At 37.7% G+C, this 20,636-nt stretch overlaps 2 protein-coding genes across 2 annotated transcripts; one reads left to right on the top strand and one right to left on the bottom strand.

Annotated features, from left to right (window-relative positions):
- Positions 1-72: 72 nt before the first annotated feature.
- Positions 73-4,850, bottom strand: LOC139852577 (uncharacterized). Its single transcript, XM_071841880.1, has 5 exons — positions 3,951-4,850; positions 3,135-3,844; positions 2,495-2,584; positions 1,023-1,694; positions 73-509 (listed from the first exon to the last, which is right to left on the bottom strand). The coding sequence occupies exons 1-5, from the start codon at positions 4,048-4,050 to the stop codon at positions 402-404; spliced, it is 1,680 nt and encodes a 559-aa protein (XP_071697981.1). The 5' UTR covers positions 4,051-4,850; the 3' UTR covers positions 73-401.
- Positions 4,851-10,209: 5,359 nt separating this feature from the next.
- LOC139853585 (uncharacterized) lies at positions 10,210-11,201 on the top strand. Its single transcript, XM_071842970.1, has 2 exons — positions 10,210-10,770; positions 10,860-11,201. The coding sequence occupies exons 1-2, from the start codon at positions 10,210-10,212 to the stop codon at positions 11,199-11,201; spliced, it is 903 nt and encodes a 300-aa protein (XP_071699071.1).
- Positions 11,202-20,636: the final 9,435 nt, after the last annotated feature.

Below are 20,636 nucleotides of genomic sequence, written 5' to 3'. Positions count from 1 at the left end.
AGGAAGGGAAAAAAATCAACAAGTATCAAATACGAATAAACAATATGATGCAAAAATAAACCAATGAAAAGCTTGTAAAAACTAAAAATCTTGATTCTCTTTCAAGAAAGTGACTAGTAAACCATCATCATAAGCTATTTCTGTTAAATTGAGATGAACCCCTCTCCGGGAAAAAGTAAAATAAGACCAAAACTTGACCAGCAAAACCCATATTTCTTTGCACAACCAGAAACAATTCCACTGATAATGCCTAAACCCTAGCCTCAAAACCCCTTAAAAGTCGACCAATAAAAGCAAACTTCAAGCCTTCGGTAACCATATGTTATGTACTTATTCCTTAACTACAAGGATTTCAAATATTGACTGATGCCCGTGTTGACCAAAACGTCCTCCAGCAAGTCTCAAGAGTCCACCTTAGAATTGGAAGAAGAAATCTCCCCCATTGGCAACGATGCTTTCAGCTCTTCTGTCCCCTTATAAATTTTTGAATCCGGCTTTAAACTCATGTACTGCAGAAAAAAGAACCAAATGAAAACTTCCATGTGAACTCAACGCTTGCACAAACCATAAAAATATTAATATATGCACACACAAATTGTACTTTTAAGTAGTACAAAACTAATATTTTGGAACAGTGTCTTAATTAGATTGAAAATGATGAAAAATATTCTTAAATATAAGGTTTCGAGTCCATGGCACATTCATTTATCGTTGGTGACATGTCAAATAAGGTAAATTCTCTTACTGATTGGTTTTTTTTGACATAAACACTATATATTTAACAATCTACTTCCTTTATACATAAATAGAAATAGAGTGATTCAAAAGTATCACATTATATATCACTTAATTTCCATATATTTAGATAGTGACTGATAACGTTCCATGCACTGAAAGAACATTTTGTGGACGAAAATCAAATATTTTCTAATTACACTAGTCTTTAATTTTTTCCCACTTGAGTCCTTGACCTAGCAATATAAGCCAAATAACAAAAGCATGAAGTACTTTAAGATACTTACGTTTTGGTAAAAAGCACTGATCTCTTCTTCAGTGAGACCCTCCTCCTCCTCAGCAGTTTCCTCCCAACCCAGCGACCGTAAAAACCTAGCTTCTTCCTCCTCGGAGCAAAGTATCGCATCAAGGCCCGCACAATTCTTCCCATTATTAGTTGAAGATATCAAACTTGCAGCACAAGCATCACCATTGCGTGTCAACTCAACCTTAGTCTCACTAGAAACATTCACCAACGGTTCACCAGACCCACCCTGAGGAACATGAGCCGCGGGTTCACCAGGCTTGTCACTGGATGAGCCAGAAGAACCAGTTTCAGAGTTGCTGGTCATAGATTTCTTCCTCATAAGATTAAAAAAGTTGCTTCGGCTTTGAGCTTGTAACGAGGGTTTTTTCTCCAAAGTAGGTGCAAGAGCGGGTCCCACAACTGAGGGTACAGCAAGAGGGCTATTTGGTAATTTACTACTGGCTGTCGGGCTCAAACTCTCCTTTGCTGTCGGTGAGATACCGTTCTTTTCTCGTGAGGGCTTAAGAACAAGAAAGTTTCCGGCTGTAGATGTTTTTGAAACTTCAGGCTTCACGGCTACGGATCGAGGGGTGTGTGGATGGTTGGCAAGGTGAGAACTTTGAATCTGTGAGTGCCCGGCCTTCAGTTTTGGTTTATCAGAAGAGTTCAAGACCTGAATAAATGTTCAAAAGATTATATATCAGAATGATGATTGACAGTTACGAAAGAATAAAGATTAAGACTATGTTCCAACCATATGTATGGTTAAACGACATAGCGCATCCTTTAATTACACTATAGCGTATAACGTCAACTTTAATATGACACATAAATCACAAAAAGGTAAATTTGATGAAATCATTATGAATTTTCAATTTTAATATGACACATATTTATCCTATCAGCACCAATATATCTTTCAGATTCCCTATGTCACAACATTTCTTCTATCTATAGATCTAGTAGTACTAAATACGAATCAGGCCAATGTGAAACATCCCTTCCTCCCCCATTATCTTTTTTGCTACCCTTTTTACTCTCTTTAATGGAGTTTCAATGATTTATTAAGGACTAATTGCACTTCCTTTTTTGTACATAACACACAGTCACTAGTTATAACATCGTCGAGATATTAAACGAATTTATCGATGATGAAAGTACGTCACTGATTACATTTATTATTGACCTATTAAATACCGAATCTTCTTCATTTATAAATGTAACGTGTTGGTTCCACGAAATCATCATTGTCAACTTTTATGGAGGAAAAATAAAGCCCTCCAAAATGATATAAAGTCTTTTGAGACTTGTTTATCAAAGGACCTACTTCTACAGGCCACAACAACATAGATTCTATAAACTACTTAAAACAGAGCATAAAAACCATTAAATATAAATGACGGTATTCTATTTACTTAGAAGACATATTATAAGCTAAACAAAATCAAAGCAGCGGGCCAACAAAATTTTTACCAGGGCTTTAGGCATAGGAGGAGTCATGGGAATTAGCTGTCTAGATTGCTTAACAGCAAGCTCTTCCAACCTTTGAGCTCCAACAGCCACCTACAATTAATAACAAAAAACATGTAAACAAATATCTAAATAGTGTACTACAGGTGAACAATGTATGCATTACGTCACGGATCAAAAGGGAATCAAGTAAAGACGAATAATAATTTATTAAGGCCACTCCCTATCGTAACTAAACTATTCATCCTCTTAACCTTCCACATCAGCGCCACATCAACACCAATATCCTATAACTAACTCATAACTAAACACTCCCTATCATGGCTAAAACAATACTCCTCTTAATATACAACGTACAAGCAATAAAGCATCAAGTCCAACAATAAAAAGCACTGGGACCCGCAATTCCTATAACTCTTCCGTTAAATCTATGGTGAAAGCGGGTAACTAACGCGGGTAAATAAGTGGTGCCTATGGTTAGTTACGGGTAATGAGCGGGTAATGGGCGGGTAACTAACCATAGGGGGTGGTCTAACAGTCAAAACGGGCTCAGTCAGTTGGTTGGCCCACAGAGACACTCTTTGTCCATATTTATTCAAACAAACAGAATAAAGAAGATTATAAATGGCAACATTAAAACTACCTGGGGAGCAGCCTGAGTTCGCGGAGGACCATGGGCCAGAGTTTCAGCCATATTGCGACCACCCGTAACTCCTACAGTTGCAGAGACTGAACTTGGTTGAGGTGGTTGTGCAACCGATGTGCTGTTACCATTGCTACCAACAATTACTGGCACCTCAGCCAGAGCAGAGGTCCAACCGTCCCCACCAATCACACCAGAACTACCAATTGGCAAGCTTTGAATAGCAGAGCTCAATCCAGGTGACGGGACCGGCCCAATATCAGAATCGGCATGTTTTTCGAGAGACGGAAAATCCCTCTCAAATGATGTCTTTACACTACTAGTGGAACCATTATTGTGGCTACTTTTATTCGCAAGAGTAAAGTCACTTGCTACCTTTCTAGGCCAGGAAGACTCACCACGTTTTCCAGATAAGCTTGAATGTGACCGTCTTAACCCGTCTTTTTCAAATCTACTTGGCAAAATGTTGTCTAAAGGATCAGTATAATCCCGATGCCAGTTTCCTGACTTGTCTTTATTCCTAAGTTCACGTATATCCCTATCACGATGGTTGTTCTTGTTAAAACTACTGTAAGATCTTAAATTGGCCGAACCATTACTACTAGAAGGACGGCGAAGATAAGACGAGGTTGTTCGATCTGACCCGGAAGGCCATCCTAAATTGCTATCCAATGACTTGTTTCTCGGAGACTTCAAGACACCTTGTTCATCTACATCAAAAAACACCATCATATATTCATATATAGTAAAAAATTTCATCATTTATAACCAATAACACCAAGATCATTAGAAAAACAACATGAATATATTACTTACCAGAGTGCGATGATGATGATGATGATGATGATGATGTTGTGCTTAAGCCTCCACTACTTTTTAACCATTGAGGTACAAATGTTGGCTCAGTTTTTTCCATAATTACTACCAAACATCATATGAAACAAACCAAAATTTCCCAAAATGCATCAGAGTTAAAATTCTCAAACTCCGATACTTCGCCTAACTAATCAAGATAATCAATTTAACCTGTTCACTCCAACTATGAATACTGCCTTTCAGCTAAAGTTCTAATCCTTCAAAACGACAACCAAAACTATCCAATTAAAGAATTCAAAACTATCTCCTTGAACTTTATATACACTAAGGTTCCACTTCCAACTGCTCAAACTCAGAAACTAAATCAGAATAAAAGATCAACAAAACATAGCCTTCTTTATTGATTAATTACCCCACACCATTACAGATAAACAAACCCTAGAACCCAAACCACCACAAAAATTGAAACCCTAAGGTTTCTCCGGACAATTTAACCACTCTCGAATCAAATAACGCGTCGTTAATTTATAATAACAACCAAAAAAACTACTCACTAACCCTTAACCGCTTTGATTAAAACAAACCCCCAAAAAAAACCCTAATTTCGCCGCCGCGGCACTTTTGTCTTATCAGTGCGAATTAACAATTAATTATGAATTATACTAATAAATTCGTTTTTATGTGAAAATTATCAAGAAACGAAGAGTTCAATTGCCTATTGTTTTGTGAGAGACGAAGGTGTATAGATACAAAGAGCGTGTATGTATCTACTACGAGATTGTATTGAGAGATAGAAGAAATATCACCTTTGATTTACGCCTTGTAGAGAGAAGTATTATTGTGTTGAGAGAGTATTTTGTGTGTTTGTATGTGAAATGTGAGAGAGAGAGATGGGAGAGAAGGGGAGTTTTCTTGTGATGGTTTTTATTGGTGTGAGTATTGTGGTCAAGCATGTATGTAAATTATACACAACATACACATTTTTGTTACTATTAGGTTTTATTATCAACCCTAATTTCCTAAATTTTACTAACCTCAATAATTAAAGTAGTCATAATTTTTTATATTTTCTTATTATACTTAACACTATAATACTATTTGTTCTATTTAATAGATACTTCTTTTTCAAAATGTAGTATATATGAGATTGTTGTAAAACCAAAAAATTTGAGCATAGTAATCGTCACTTTAAGATTAAAATTAATGATTGATTGTCATTATAATATTTTAAACATGTCTATAACATACATAAAAACTGTGCCTAAAATAAATTTAGTAATAATATGTGTATGTCGTATTTTGTATATAAACTTTGCACAATGTATGATTAAAAAATATTGTGTAAGCTAAAATAAAATTGAATAACAATTTTTTAGCGACTGCAGGTTTTCGTTAACATGCTTGCAAGTATTATACAATTGTATAAGTGTAACTTTGAATTAAATAATTAATTGAACGTAAAAGCACCTCAACGACATCCTTTTGAACTTTCATTAGAAAAATCATTGTTTTTAATGTCGTTGTGAGAAAGAATACAAACTTTGATAGTCGTTATGTGAGACTGATGCAGTAAACTACGATGATTAAAATAATTTTGAGGAGGAGGATTCACCATAGAGTAGTCGGGATTTTTTTATATACGTATATTTTTATTTAGTGTAAATGAACTGTTTTGAATGTTCATTCAAATTAAGTTATCAAACGTCTTTGTATTTGTAAAAAATAATTATATATCCATCAATATTTTTTTTTTCTTAAATTGATTAAATAATCAAACAATGCAAGGTTACCTCGTACCGAATTATAATTGTACAAAATATAGTATTTTTTAGAAAGAAAAAATTTGGCATATAAGACTAATGAAGTCATTTACGACGGTTATAACTTATAAGTTATAACAACTTTATACTTTTATATTATAACTTTTAAAATGAGAGATAGTTAAAAAGATAATATCAAATATCAAATTTCTCAATAAACTATCACTTCACTTTTATTATTATTCAAAAAGGAGAATTATAATAGTTTATTGCATAAAAAGAAAAGAAAAGGATTAATACGTTAAAAATGTGTATGACACATGGCTAACAACTCATCAAACCTAATAACAACAAAAAAAAAATGGCTCTCTCTCTCCTAACTGTTTGGGCGATTGCGCAGGAAAATGGTTTTCCACCATTTTTGCCCTAATTTGAGCTCTCGTTATCATTTTTTATCACTTTTTCTCGGTTTTTTCACTGTTTTCACTTCGTTTTTACTTCTATTACATAGTTTTTCGATTGAATTAGAGAATCATGTCTCCTAACCGTAAAACTTCGAAAAGGAAAATTAAAATTCCAATCAAATTCTCGAATTCTATTCACAACTTGAAATCAAAAGAAGGCGATAGTGTACAGAGTAATGAATATGAAGAAACTATACGATCGAATGAAGTTAGTGATGGAGAAGAGGTTAGATCTGGGGAAAAATCGAACGAAATTCGTTCTGAGAAGGATTTTGTATGTTCACAGGATCAATTTCCTCCGCTAGGGCAAAATCAAAGTTCAAAGGGTTCAGTACAGGAGCCACTGGTGAATGATTCCAACTCTTAAAGCCATATTCAGGTGCCATTGGTAAATGATTCTAACTTTATAAGCACTACTAAAGCATCTACTGATAATAATGTGAATTTAGCTAGATCTTATGCTAAGGCTATGAATACTGATGATGATGATAATAAGTTGTGCTTTGTTCCTCCCTCTATTGAGGATGATGGCACTGAAATTGTGGTTTTTGAGGAAGAGTTTGTTGAGGAAAGTAGTAATAAGTGGAATACCACAGCATATGGCTATGTGATAGGTGGTAACATGCCTTATGGTCTGTTACAATTTAACCTTAGGAAGATGTGGAACAAATTTGGTATTAAGGAAATCATAATGGATAGCAAACAGATTTGTTATTTCAAATTCAAAACAAAAGAAGGTATGAGCCAAGTAATTGAGCAAGGGCCATGGATAGTCCAGGGTAAACCACTTTTTGTGGCTAAATGGTCCCCTGAGATTGATATTGAGAAAGTGGAACCTAGTAAGCTTCCTGTTTGGGTAAAATTGTCTAATATGCCATTAGAGGCATGGAATAAGAAAGGCATTAGTGCTATTGCTAGTAAACTAGGAAAACCAATGGTTATGGATCATATGACCACTAACATGTGCAATAAAGGTACTGGGAGGGCAGCTTTTGCAAGATTCATGGTTGAGATTGAGGCTGCAAAAGGGTATGTGGACCATGTTGATATTCATTACAAGGATAAATTGCAAGTTACTAAAGGTATTAAAACTGTAAAGGTTGAATATGATTGGAGACCTGTTCTATGTACACACTGTGCAGTATTTGGTCATAACCATGACCTATGTAAGCATATGCCTAGAACTAGTGCAGAACTTGATAAGGAAAAAGTCAAGGTGGTGGCTGATAGTGAGGGATTTGTGATGGTTGATAATAAGAAACCTGGTCAAAAAAGTAAAAATACAGTTGGTCCTCAACAAAAAAATAAGCAGGTGTATATTCCTAAGAAGAATGTGGAAAAGGAGAATGCCACTCCTAAAGTGTGGAAGGTCAGTGATGAGAAAATAAAGGAGATTAGATTAAGTATGAACAAGTTTCCAGTATCATCTGATTCTGATGAAGGTGAAGGGGGTTCACATGATGGTCATAAGAACCAAGATGAAGTGTATGCTAGTACTAAAATGAATAGTAATGTTGGAGATAATGAATTGAAGGGCAATGATCCATCTGTCCTGGATAAATCTTACTAGTTATCAATGGATTTTAAAATAGCTAGTTGGAATATTAGGGGTATGTGTAATAAGGATAAGCAAGATGAATTGAAAAAGTTTATTAGTGAGGAGAAGATTAGTATATGTGCTGTGTTGGAAACTCACTTGAAACCTGGAAATATTGTCAAGAGCTGCAATTATGTTTTTGGTAACTGGTCTTGGCAATCCAATGTTAATATGAGCAGGAATAGTTGCAGAATTATTATTGCTTGGGATAGCAATAAGGTGAATGTTATGGTTATTCATATGAATAGACAGATGATCTTTTGCTTGGTTGAAACTTTGGATAAAAAAAACAAAATGCTATTGCAGCTTCATTTATGCAAGTAATAGTGGAGTTCAAAGACAAGATTTATGGTATGAATTGAAGAATCAATATGTTATTACTGGCCTTAATCCATGGGTATTAATGGGAGACTTTAATGTTACTAGAAGTAGTAGTGAGCACAATTCGATGTTCTTTTGTGAATGATGATATGAAAGAATTTAATAAGTGTATTGCAGGTATTGAGTTGGAGGACATTGGTTGTTCAGGGTTTCACTTTACCTGGACAAAATCTCTTAAGAACCCTAATTGTGGAATTCTAAAAAAACTTGATAGAATCATGAGTAATGAAGGATTCCTTCAAAGGTTCCCTCAAGCTAGTGGTGTCTTCTTACCCTATATGGTTTCTGACCATAGCCCTTCTATTTTGATTATTCATAATGGTATGCAAAAGAAAAAGAAGGCTTTTAGGTTTATGAATCATGTTGTTTTTAAGGATGATTTTTTGAAAATTGTGGAGAAGCACTGGAATAAACAGATTACTGGTCATAAAATGTTTCAAGTTGTCTATAAGCTCAAAATGATGAAGAAGGATTTGAATTTATTAAATTGGTCAAGTGGTAATGTGTTTACAAAAGTTGAGGAGTTAAGGGATAAACTTAAAAGGTGTCAAACTGCTATTGATATGGACCCTCATAATTTTTCTATAAGAAATGATGCAATTAACATTCTGGATGAATATGAGAAGGCTAAACATGATGAAATAGTGGTGTTACAGCAAAAAATGAAGATTCAATGGTTAACTGAAGGTGATAGAAACACTAAATTTTTTCACAGTATCTTGAAAGGTATAATGTAGAAAAGTAGAATTCAACACATATGTGATGAACAGGGTAATAGATATAATGGAGATCAAGTGGGCCATCAATTTTTCAAACACTTTAAGGATTTCCTTGGAGAAAGTAGAAAATGTAACTCTGTTTTAGAATTGAGAGATATATTTAGTACTACTCTTTCTGCTAATGAAGCTCTGGCTATGGTGTCACCTATTACTAATGAAGAAATTAAGAATGCAATCTTTGATATAGATGATAACAAGGCTGCAGGGCCTGATGGTTTTTCATCTTTATTTTTTAAGAAAGCATGGGACATTGTGGGACCAGATATCTGTAGTGCTGTGCAAGAGTTCTTTACTAATGGCAAACTGCTTAAAGAAGTCAATGCTACTCTTATAGCTCTCATTCCTAAGCTTGAGACTCCTAATAAGGTATCTGATTTCAGACCTATTGCATGCTGCAATGTGTTGTATAAATGCATTAGTAAGGTGCTTACTAATAGGCTGAAAAGTGGGCTTGACAAGTTAGTTCAATGCAACCAGAGTGCATTCATCCCAGGTAGATCCATACACGATAATATTTTGGTAGCCCAAGATATTCTTAAAGGGTATAATAGAGCTAAAGGTCCTAAAAGGTGTGCATTGAAAATTGATTTACAAAAAGCTTATGACACTATAGATTGGGGGTTCCTTAAAGATATTTTGATATGTTTTGGGTTTCATTCTAAGATGGTAAAGTGGATAATGGAGTGTGTAACTAGTTCCTTTTCCATTTGTATTAATGGTGACATACTTGGTTATTTTAAAGGTGGTAGGGGGCTGAGACATGGAGATCCAATATCTCCATATCTTTTTACTTTGGTGATGGAGGTGTTTAATCTGATTATGGTGGCTCATATAAGGAAAAGTAAAAAGTTTAAATATCATTACAAGTGCAAGAAAATGCAGCTTTCCCATATTTGTTTTGCGGATGATTTGTTGGTTTTTTGTAATGGAGATGTGAATTCTGTTAGGGTGATTCAGAAGGTTCTGGTGGATTTTAGGAAAATTTCAGGTTTACATCCTAATAATGCTAAGAGTACTATATTTTTTGGTAGTGTTCCTTTGGATGTTAAGCTTAAAATTGTGAAGATTTTACCCTTTGAAGTTGGTCAGCTGCCTATGCAATACCTAGGGGTTCCACTGCTTGCAAAGAGATTAGGTATTGGTGACTGTAGAAGCTTAATTGAAAAAGTCAACAAGAAAGTCAATAACTGGAAAAATAAAAAGCTTTCTTATGCAGGGAGATTACAGTTAGTTGCTTCTGTTTTGAGTGCTATGTAGGTTTATTGGGCATCTGTGTATATGATCCCCCAAGGTGTAATTGAAGAGATTGATAAAATTTTGAAAGAATTTTTATGGAATCAAGATATTTCTTCTAAAGGCAAAGCTAAAGTAGCTTGGAAACAGGTCTGTTATCCAAAAGACCAGGGTGGGTTAGGGTTGAGGCCTTTGAAGGAATGGAATGCCATTTCATTAGTTAAGGAGGTGTGGAGGATTTTGGCTAAAAAAGAGTCCCTATGGGGAAAATGGGTAAATGTGGTTAAGTTAAATGGCAGAGATTTCTGGAGCATTCAACCTTGTTATCATGATAGTTGGGGATGGAAAATTTTGTTGAATTTTAGAGAGAAAATTAAACCTCATATTGTTACTGATTTCAGGGATGGTAGAGAGGAGCTTAGATGGTTAACTAATGAAGGTAAAAAGGTTCACTTTTCTACTCATCAAGTATGGAAGGACTTAAGAAGTAATAAACCTAAAGTGGTATGGCATCACATTGTTTGGTTCAAATTTTTTGAACCTAAGCATGCATTTATCTTGTGGCTAGCTATTCTTAATAGGCTCTCTACTCAGGATAGAATGCAGGTATGGATGCCTGGTTCTGTGTTTAAGTGCTCATTGTGTGACAAAGTTAATGATTCTATCAAACATCTGTTTTTTGAGTGTGAATACAGATGAGTATCTGGGTGGGTATGAAAAGGAAAATGATTTTCAAAGGTCTCCCTAATCAACTTAATGGTATTGTGGAGTGTTTAGCTAAATACCCATACAGCAATAAAATTTGGTGCACTGTGAATCGAATTATGCTTGCTGCTTGTGTTTATTTTGTATGGAATGAGAGGAATTGCAGATTATTTAGGAATCAAAAAAGGTCTGCAGATGTGCTCTGTACTGCTATTGAGGGATTTATTCAGATGAAATTGTTGACTTTAAAGGTCAAAGATTCGGATCATACCAGAATGGTGGCTAGAGTTTGGAGTTTGGACTGGAACAACGATCATTTTCATTTGAAATAGGTTGTTTTGGTTTTTGTTTTTTGGGTTGTATTTGTATTTGGTTGTTTGTATTGTTGGTTTGTTTTCCTGTTTAGTGTAACATCCCGCCTTTTTCCATTTACTTTTCCGTTATACTAATATAAAGTCCGTTATATGTTTATAACATCTCCCGTTGATACGCGTTTTAAATTATCTCGTTTAGGTAATTCCCGCACCCGAACGAAAGTTGAGGGACTAAACTTGACAAGGGATCAAACCCTTGACTAGGTCAAAGGGTCAAACCCCTTTCACCCATTCATTTCCACCTCCATCTCTCTCTCTTTCTCTCTAGCAAGAACACACACTCAAAACCAAATTCATTCAATCATCATCTAAATCCGATCTAGGAGGCTTACAACAAAATAAATTACATATTCGTGATCCTCTCTTCATCCTCTTCATTTTGGTACCAACTTCATCTCGTTTGGGTAACATTTCTAAAACTCTAGATTTCTCTAAATTCGTGTTTTTGACTTGAAATGGTGTTAGTTAGTGTCTATGGCTCATTGTGATGTCGTGTATATAATTTGTATGCTCGATCTCGTTGTTTTAGTGTAACTAGCATGAACTTGAATTTTGGTGTGTTGTTCTTGAATTTTGGATGATCATATGTTGTTAGATGTTAAAAGTTCATGTTCTAATTGTGTTCCTAGTATCATTAGCTTCGTTTTGATGTATAGGTTGATTAAGGAAACTCCAAGAACATGATTAGTGATTTTGTGAACTTGGATTAGGATTTGATAAGCTTTAGATGAACTTTTGATGCACCAAATGCTATGAAATATTGTAGATAAGAATTTTGTTGCAATGTGTGTATGATTACCTTCGAAACGGCATATCGTACATGAAAATTGGTTGCCCGAATCATGAAATGCATATTTGGAACTTGAACCTTGATTATGGACGTTTAAATGCGGTTTTGGGGTGGGTAAGTGTTGAATTGCTTGATGAAATGTGTCTAGGTGTTTTCCTCGTCAAATTACCTTTCCGGTGATATAAAATACATGTTCTAATTGTTTGCGGTTTGTAATTTGGGTTGGTTTGATTGTTGGTTCGTGCACTTAGAGTTGCAGCAAACAGGGCCTGCAACCCAACCAGGACGCCGTCTTGCAACTTGGGACGCCGTCCCAACCTTCATTTTGGGACGCCGTCTTGCAACTTGGGACGCCGTCCCAACCTTCATTTTGGGACGCCGTCTAGCAACTTGGGACGCCGTCCCGTTTGCCTAAAACTGGCTGTTTGCTTTGGTCATTTGACATGAAAATGTTTGCTATGCTACGGACCTCCGATTAACATGAAACTTGGCCAACATGCTCATATATGATTATATAACTTAGAAAAATTGTCGGATATCCAACCCGACCCCGTTGACTTTTCTGTTGACTTTGACCCGACCAAGTTGACTTTTAATCAAACTTAACCAAATAATTGTGCAATCGTTCTAACATGTTTTTATACTTGTACCTTGCATGAAACATGACAACCTGATTCACATGCTATTAGGATCGAGTCTTAACGAGCCATAGGACTAATTGAACATCTTTGACCTATTGTGTTTACCGTTGTTGATACAAACCTATCGTTTAGGTCAAGACTAGCATTGTTCTTTGCACACGTTTACTTGTCGAAGTACTTTACTACTCGTGCACTCAAGGTGAGATCATAGTCCCACTTTTACTCTTTTTGAACTTACATTTGGGATGAGAAAACATAAACATTTCTTTTACTAAGTGAACACAAGTACAGGAAAACAAATATTCTACATACGAGTTTAGAACAAAATCCTCAATTCGATTATCATTAGTTACACTTGCCGGGTGTAAGCGAGAACTTATGTTGTATGGATCCATATGGGTTTGACAAACCCTCATTCAAACGGTTCGCTACCGTTTACGAATGAAATATATTTTCGAGAAACAGTGTATGTTCTAGCACTAAGTGATGGGGTTCAATGGAAGGAAATGTTAAGCATTGATAATTGGGTGCTCGTGAAACAAACTTTTGGAATGTATTACTATTATTTCATTGATGCAAATCTTGTGGTTCACTTGTACTTACTTACTTAAACCTATGATTTCACCAACGTTTTCGTTGACAGATTTCTATGTTTTTCTCAGGTCCTTGAACGATACATGATACATACTTCCGCTCATTATTTGATACTTGCATTGGATGTCGAGTATATGTGCATTTCATGGAGCGTCTTTTGACTTTACTTTAAACCGTGTCGCCTAGATTTCATTCGTATTATAACGTTGTAACTTAACTATTGGTTGAACAATTCTTGTAAACTTTGGAGAACAATCTTTATTTTGAAATGAAGGCGACATATTTTGGTCAAACTTTGTCTTAAAGGCTTATGACCACGTAACGGGACCTAAGTAGACGGCGCCGTCAATGACGATTTGGTCGGGTCGCTACAGATGGTATCAGAGCGTTGGTTGTAGGGATTTAGAGTTCATTAGTGCCAACCCCGAGTCATAGGGTACATTGATGAGTCTAGACTACAACCGGCATATAGACTTGAAGTAGGAATTACTTGACTACTTGTGCATTTATACTCGAACGCTTCTACTCATATCTACTCTTAGTTCATCTTAATCTCACGTTGTTTAATTTGATTGACACGCCACCTTGACTATATGAAATGATGTCGAATGCACATATGAATCAGGGTAATATAATTTCCGGGATTATATTACGGTGACTCATATGAACGTTCCGACATTATGGCATAAAGAATTTAAGGCGAGTCGAGGAAAAACTTCTCTTTATCTTTATTCTATATCACGGTTAGTATTATTGAGAATACTAATCAATGATATTCTTGTGTCTTGAAGGAACAATGGCTCCTCGTCGTGTACGCCGCAATGAAACTCCCGAACAAGCTCTCGAACGGATGATAGCTACCGCCGTAGATGCGGCCATGGCCGGTCACTCATCCAACAACAATAATAATAACAACAACAACAACAACGACAACAACAATGGAGCCGGAAACTCAAACGAGGGATGCTCCTATAAAGCTTTCATGGGGTGCAAACCTCACACTTTTGATGGAACCGGGGGACCGGTCGTGCTCACCCGATGGTTTGAGCAAACGGAAGCCGTCTTTAGCATAAGCGGTTGTCGGGACCAAGACAAGGTCAAATACTCCACTCACACTTTCTCCGGAATTGCTCTAACATGGTGGAACACCTATGTTCAATCGGTGGGTACCGATGAAGCTCATGCCCTCTCTTGGGCCGATCTAAAGGAAAAGATGATTGTTGAATATTTTCCGCGCGAAGAAACCCGAAAGCTTGAGGAGGAACTAAGAGCTTTGAAAGCGGTCGGAAACGATCTTAAAGCTTATAATCAACGCTTCGCCGAACTATCCTTGATGTGTCCTAATCTTGTTAACCCCGAATCTCAAAGGATTGAGCTCTACATGCTCGGTCTTCCAAAAAGCATCAAACAAGGGGTGATGTCATCCAAACCCACTACTCATCAAGCCGCTATGAACATGGCTCGCCAACTAATTGAAACGGTTGACGAAATCGTAGTTTCGGCACCTAAGGCCGAGGATAAATCGGGCGGCAACAAAAGAAAGTGGGAACCCTCCCAATCAAGCAACAACAACTTTGCTAAGAAGCCTTACACCTCCGACGGCAAGAAAGGTTATGCCGGGAACCTGCCTCTTTGCAACAAATGCAACAAACATCACTTTGGCGAATGTAGTAAGATAATTTGTCACCGGTGCCAAGGAGTTGGTCATAAGGCCAACGATTGTAAAAGTGCCACTCCCGTCGCTCGAAAGTGGCCCAATGCACCAAAGACGGGCACTTGTTATGAATGTGGCCAAACGGGCCATTATAGAAATGCATGCCCGAAGAGGAAAGATAACCCCAATACGCGCGGCCGAGCTTTCAACATAAACACCGAGGAAGCCCGGGATGACACTGAACTAGTCACGGGTACGTTTCTTCTCAACAATTCTTATGTCTCTTGCTTATTCGATTCGGGTGCCGATAAATGCTTTGTATCCAAGACTTTGACTCATTCTTTTAGCACTCCACCTCTTCCATTAGATACCACTTATACCATTGAAGTGGCTAACGGAAAACTATTAAGTGCCGACACATATTACCGGGGGTGTACGTTAAACATTTTGGGTAGGGAATTTGAAATTGACTTGATACCCATGGAATTAGGAAGCTTTGATGTAATAATCGGTATGAATTGGTTAGTCAAAACGAAATCTCACATTCTTTGTGATCTTAACGCAATCCGAATTCCTATCGAGAATGGTGAACCTTTGATTGTTTATGGCGATAAGAGTTGCACCAGACTCAACCTCGTTTCGTGCCTTAAAGTTAGAAAACTACTCCGTAAGGGTTGTTTTGCGATCCTTGCCCACGTTAAGAAAGTCGAGTCCGATGATAAGCATATCGATGATGTGCCAATTGTTAGTGACTATTCCGATGTATTTCCCGATGAATTACCGGGTCTTCCACCTCATCGACCGGTTGAATTCCAAATCGATCTTATTCCGGGAGCCGCACCCGTAGCACGTGCACCATATAGACTCGCTCCATCTGAAATGCAAGAATTGCAAAGTCAAATCCAAGAACTACTTGATCGAGGTTTTATCCAACCTAGCCATTCACCTTGGGGCGCTCCGATTTTGTTTGTTAAAAAGAAAGACGGATCCCTACGAATGTGCATTGATTATCGTGAACTAAATAAATTGACGGTTAAGAACCGATATCCTCTTCCTCGCATCGATGATCTCTTTGATCAACTACAAGGGTCTTGTGTATATTCGAAAATCGATCTCCGCTCGGGTTATCATCAATTAAGGGTTAAGGGGGAAGATGCCTCCAAAACCGCTTTCCGAACTCGTTATGGTAGTTATGAATTTCTTGTAATGCCATTTGGTCTCACTAACGCACCGGCGGTGTTCATGGATCTTATGAACCGCGTGTGCAAACCGTATCTTGACAAATTCGTTATCGTGTTCATCGACGATATTTTAGTCTATTCAAAAAGCGAAGAAGAACACGAGGAACACCTCCGACTTGTGCTTGAACTTTTAAGACAAGAACAACTCTATGCCAAATTCTCCAAGTGTGAATTTTGGTTAAAGGAAGTTCAATTTCTTGGTCATGTTGTAAGTGATCAAGGTATTAAAGTCGATCCCACGAAAATCGAAGCCATTAATAAATGGGAGACTCCTACTACTCCTACTCACATTCGTCAATTCTTGGGTCTCGCCGGGTACTATCGTAGATTCATCGAAAATTTCTCTTTGGTTGCACGTCCTCTAACCGCATTGACTCACAAGGGAAAGAAATTCATTTGGGCGACCGAACATGAATCCGCATTCCAAATCTTGAAAACGAAGCTAACCACCGCTCCTATCTTGTCACTTCCCGAAGGCAATGATGACTTTGTTGTATATTGCGACGCCTCGAAACATGGTTTTGGGTGTGTATTGATGCAACGAACGAAAGTCATTGCTTATGCTTCTCGACAACTCAAAATTCATGAACGAAACTATACGACACATGATCTCGAACTCGGAGCCGTCGTCTTTGCACTTAAAATGTGGAGACACTATCTTTATGGAACCAAGAGTACTATCTTTACCGACCACAAAAGTCTCCAACACATTTTCGATCAAAAGCAACTAAACATGAGACAACGACGGTGGATTGAAACTTTGAACGATTACGATTGCGAGCTTCGTTACCATCCCGGGAAGGCAAACGTAGTAGCCGATGCCTTAAGTCGAAAAGAAAGAGCGGTGCCTCTTCGTGTCCGAGCCTTAAACATCACCATTCACACCAACCTTAATAGCCAAATTCGGGTAGCCCAAGATGAGGCTCTCAAGGATGAAAACATCTCTCTCGAACACTTGAACGTCCTCACCTCTCGATTCGAAGTTAAAGAAACCGGACTCCGATATTTCGCCGGAAGAATTTGGGTGCCTAGTTATGGGGATCTACGAAGCCTTATTTTAGATGAAGCCCATAAGTCACGATACTCGATTCACCCCGGTGCCAATAAGATGTACCACGACCTTAAACAACTATATTGGTGGCCGAACATCAAAAGGGACGTAGCTACTTATGTTTCCAAGTGTTTGACATGTTCCAAAGTCAAAGCCGAACACCAAAGACCGTCCGGACTACTTCAACAACCCGAGATCCCGCAATGGAAGTGGGAAAGGATAACGATGGATTTTATTACCAAACTACCAAAAACGACGGGCGGTTATGATACCATTTGGGTTATTGTTGACCGTCTCACCAAATCCGCACACTTCCTTGCCATGAAAGAAACGGACAAAATGGAGAAACTTGCACAACTTTACATTAAGGAGATCGTAGCCCGACACGGTGTACCTTTATCGATTATCTCCGACCGAGATGGCCGTTTTGTTTCTAGATTTTGGCGTACATTGCAAGAAGCGTTGGGAACGCGTTTAGACATGAGCACCGCATATCATCCTCAAACCGATGGACAAAGCGAACGTACAATTCAAACCTTAGAGGACATGTTACGAGCTTGCGTGGTTGATTTCGGAAAAGCTTGGGACAAGCACTTACCTCTCGCCGAGTTCTCTTACAACAATAGTTATCACGCGAGTATTAAAGCCGCACCTTTTGAAGCGCTATATGGCCGCAGATGTCGTTCACCTCTTTGTTGGGCCGAGGTAGGCGACGTGCAAATCACCGGACCCGAACTCATTCACGAAACCACCGAGAAAATCGTTCAAATTCGAGATAGGCTTAGGACGGCCCGAAGTCGTCAAAAGAGCTATACCGACAAACGACGCAATGATCTTGAATTTCAAGTCGGTGACCGAGTAATGTTAAAAGTCGCACCTTGGAAGGGTGTAATCCGTTTTGGGAAACGCGGGAAGCTAAATCCGCGGTATATTGGTCCTTTCGAAATCTTGGAGCGTATTGGAACCGTTGCTTATCGTTTAGATCTTCCGCCTCAATTGAACTCCGTTCATCCCACCTTCCATGTATCTAACTTGAAAAAGTGTCTTGCCGAACCCGATATCGTCATCCCTCTCGAAGAACTTACTATTGATGACAAATTTCATTTTGTGGAGGAACCGGTTGAAATTGTGGACAACTCCGTCAAGACATTGAAACAAAGCCGAATTCCGATTGTTAAAGTCCGTTGGAACGCCAAAAGGGGACCCGAGTTTACTTGGGAAAGACAAGATCAAATGCAAAGGAAGTATCCTCATCTATTCGTGAATTCGGAAACGCAAGATCTCGAGGAAGAAACAACGACTACTACGCCTACTTAAATTTCGGGACGAAATTTCTTTTAAGGAGTAGGTAATGTAACATCCCGCCTTTTTCCATTTACTTTTCCGTTATACTAATATAAAGTCCGTTATATGTTTATAACATCTCCCGTTGATACGCGTTTTAAATTATCTCGTTTAGGTAATTCCCGCACCCGAACGAAAGTTGAGGGACTAAACTTGACAAGGGATCAAACCCTTGACTAGGTCAAAGGGTCAAACCCCTTTCACCCATTCATTTCCACCTCCATCTCTCTCTCTTTCTCTCTAGCAAGAACACACACTTAAAACCAAATTCATTCAATCATCATCTAAATCCGATCTAGGAGGCTTACAACAAAATAAATTACATATTCGTGATCCTCTCTTCATCCTCTTCATTTTGGTACCAACTTCATCTCGTTTGGGTAACATTTCTAAAACTCTAGATTTCTCTAAATTCGTGTTTTTGACTTGAAATGGTGTTAGTTAGTGTCTATGGCTCATTGTGATGTCGTGTATATAATTTGTATGCTCGATCTCGTTGTTTTAGTGTAACTAGCATGAACTTGAATTTTGGTGTGTTGTTCTTGAATTTTGGATGATCATATGTTGTTAGATGTTAAAAGTTCATGTTCTAATTGTGTTCCTAGTATCATTAGCTTCGTTTTGATGTATAGGTTGATTAAGGAAACTCCAAGAACATGATTAGTGATTTTGTGAACTTGGATTAGGATTTGATAAGCTTTAGATGAACTTTTGATGCACCAAATGCTATGAAATATTGTAGATAAGAATTTTGTTGCAATGTGTGTATGATTACCTTCGAAACGGCATATCGTACATGAAAATTGGTTGCCCGAATCATGAAATGCATATTTGGAACTTGAACCTTGATTATGGACGTTTAAATGCGGTTTTGGGGTGGGTAAGTGTTGAATTGCTTGATGAAATGTGTCTAGGTGTTTTCCTCGTCAAATTACCTTTCCGGTGATATAAAATACATGTTCTAATTGTTTGCGGTTTGTAATTTGGGTTGGTTTGATTGTTGGTTCGTGCACTTAGAGTTGCAGCAAACAGGGCCTGCAACCCAACCAGGACGCCGTCTTGCAACTTGGGACGCCGTCCCAACCTTCATTTTGGGACGCCGTCTTGCAACTTGGGACGCCGTCCCAACCTTCATTTTGGGACGCCGTCTAGCAACTTGGGACGCCGTCCCGTTTGCCTAAAACTGGCTGTTTGCTTTGGTCATTTGACATGAAAATGTTTGCTATGCTACGGACCTCCGATTAACATGAAACTTGGCCAACATGCTCATATATGATTATATAACTTAGAAAAATTGTCGGATATCCAACCCGACCCCGTTGACTTTTCTGTTGACTTTGACCCGACCAAGTTGACTTTTAATCAAACTTAACCAAATAATTGTGCAATCGTTCTAACATGTTTTTATACTTGTACCTTGCATGAAACATGACAACCTGATTCACATGCTATTAGGATCGAGTCTTAACGAGCCATAGGACTAATTGAACATCTTTGACCTATTGTGTTTACCGTTGTTGATACAAACCTATCGTTTAGGTCAAGACTAGCATTGTTCTTTGCACACGTTTACTTGTCGAAGTACTTTACTACTCGTGCACTCAAGGTGAGATCATAGTCCCACTTTTACTCTTTTTGAACTTACATTTGGGATGAGAAAACATAAACATTTCTTTTACTAAGTGAACACAAGTACAGGAAAACAAATATTCTACATACGAGTTTAGAACAAAATCCTCAATTCGATTATCATTAGTTACACTTGCCGGGTGTAAGCGAGAACTTATGTTGTATGGATCCATATGGGTTTGACAAACCCTCATTCAAACGGTTCGCTACCGTTTACGAATGAAATATATTTTCGAGAAACAGTGTATGTTCTAGCACTAAGTGATGGGGTTCAATGGAAGGAAATGTTAAGCATTGATAATTGGGTGCTCGTGAAACAAACTTTTGGAATGTATTACTATTATTTCATTGATGCAAATCTTGTGGTTCACTTGTACTTACTTACTTAAACCTATGATTTCACCAACGTTTTCGTTGACAGATTTCTATGTTTTTCTCAGGTCCTTGAA

This window comes from Rutidosis leptorrhynchoides, chromosome 6 (assembly GCF_046630445.1).
Source record: "Rutidosis leptorrhynchoides isolate AG116_Rl617_1_P2 chromosome 6, CSIRO_AGI_Rlap_v1, whole genome shotgun sequence".
Classification (NCBI taxonomy): Eukaryota; Viridiplantae; Streptophyta; class Magnoliopsida; order Asterales; family Asteraceae; genus Rutidosis; species Rutidosis leptorrhynchoides.
Note: the sequence above shows the minus strand (reverse complement) of the source record. Positions and strands in the feature narration are given on the sequence as shown.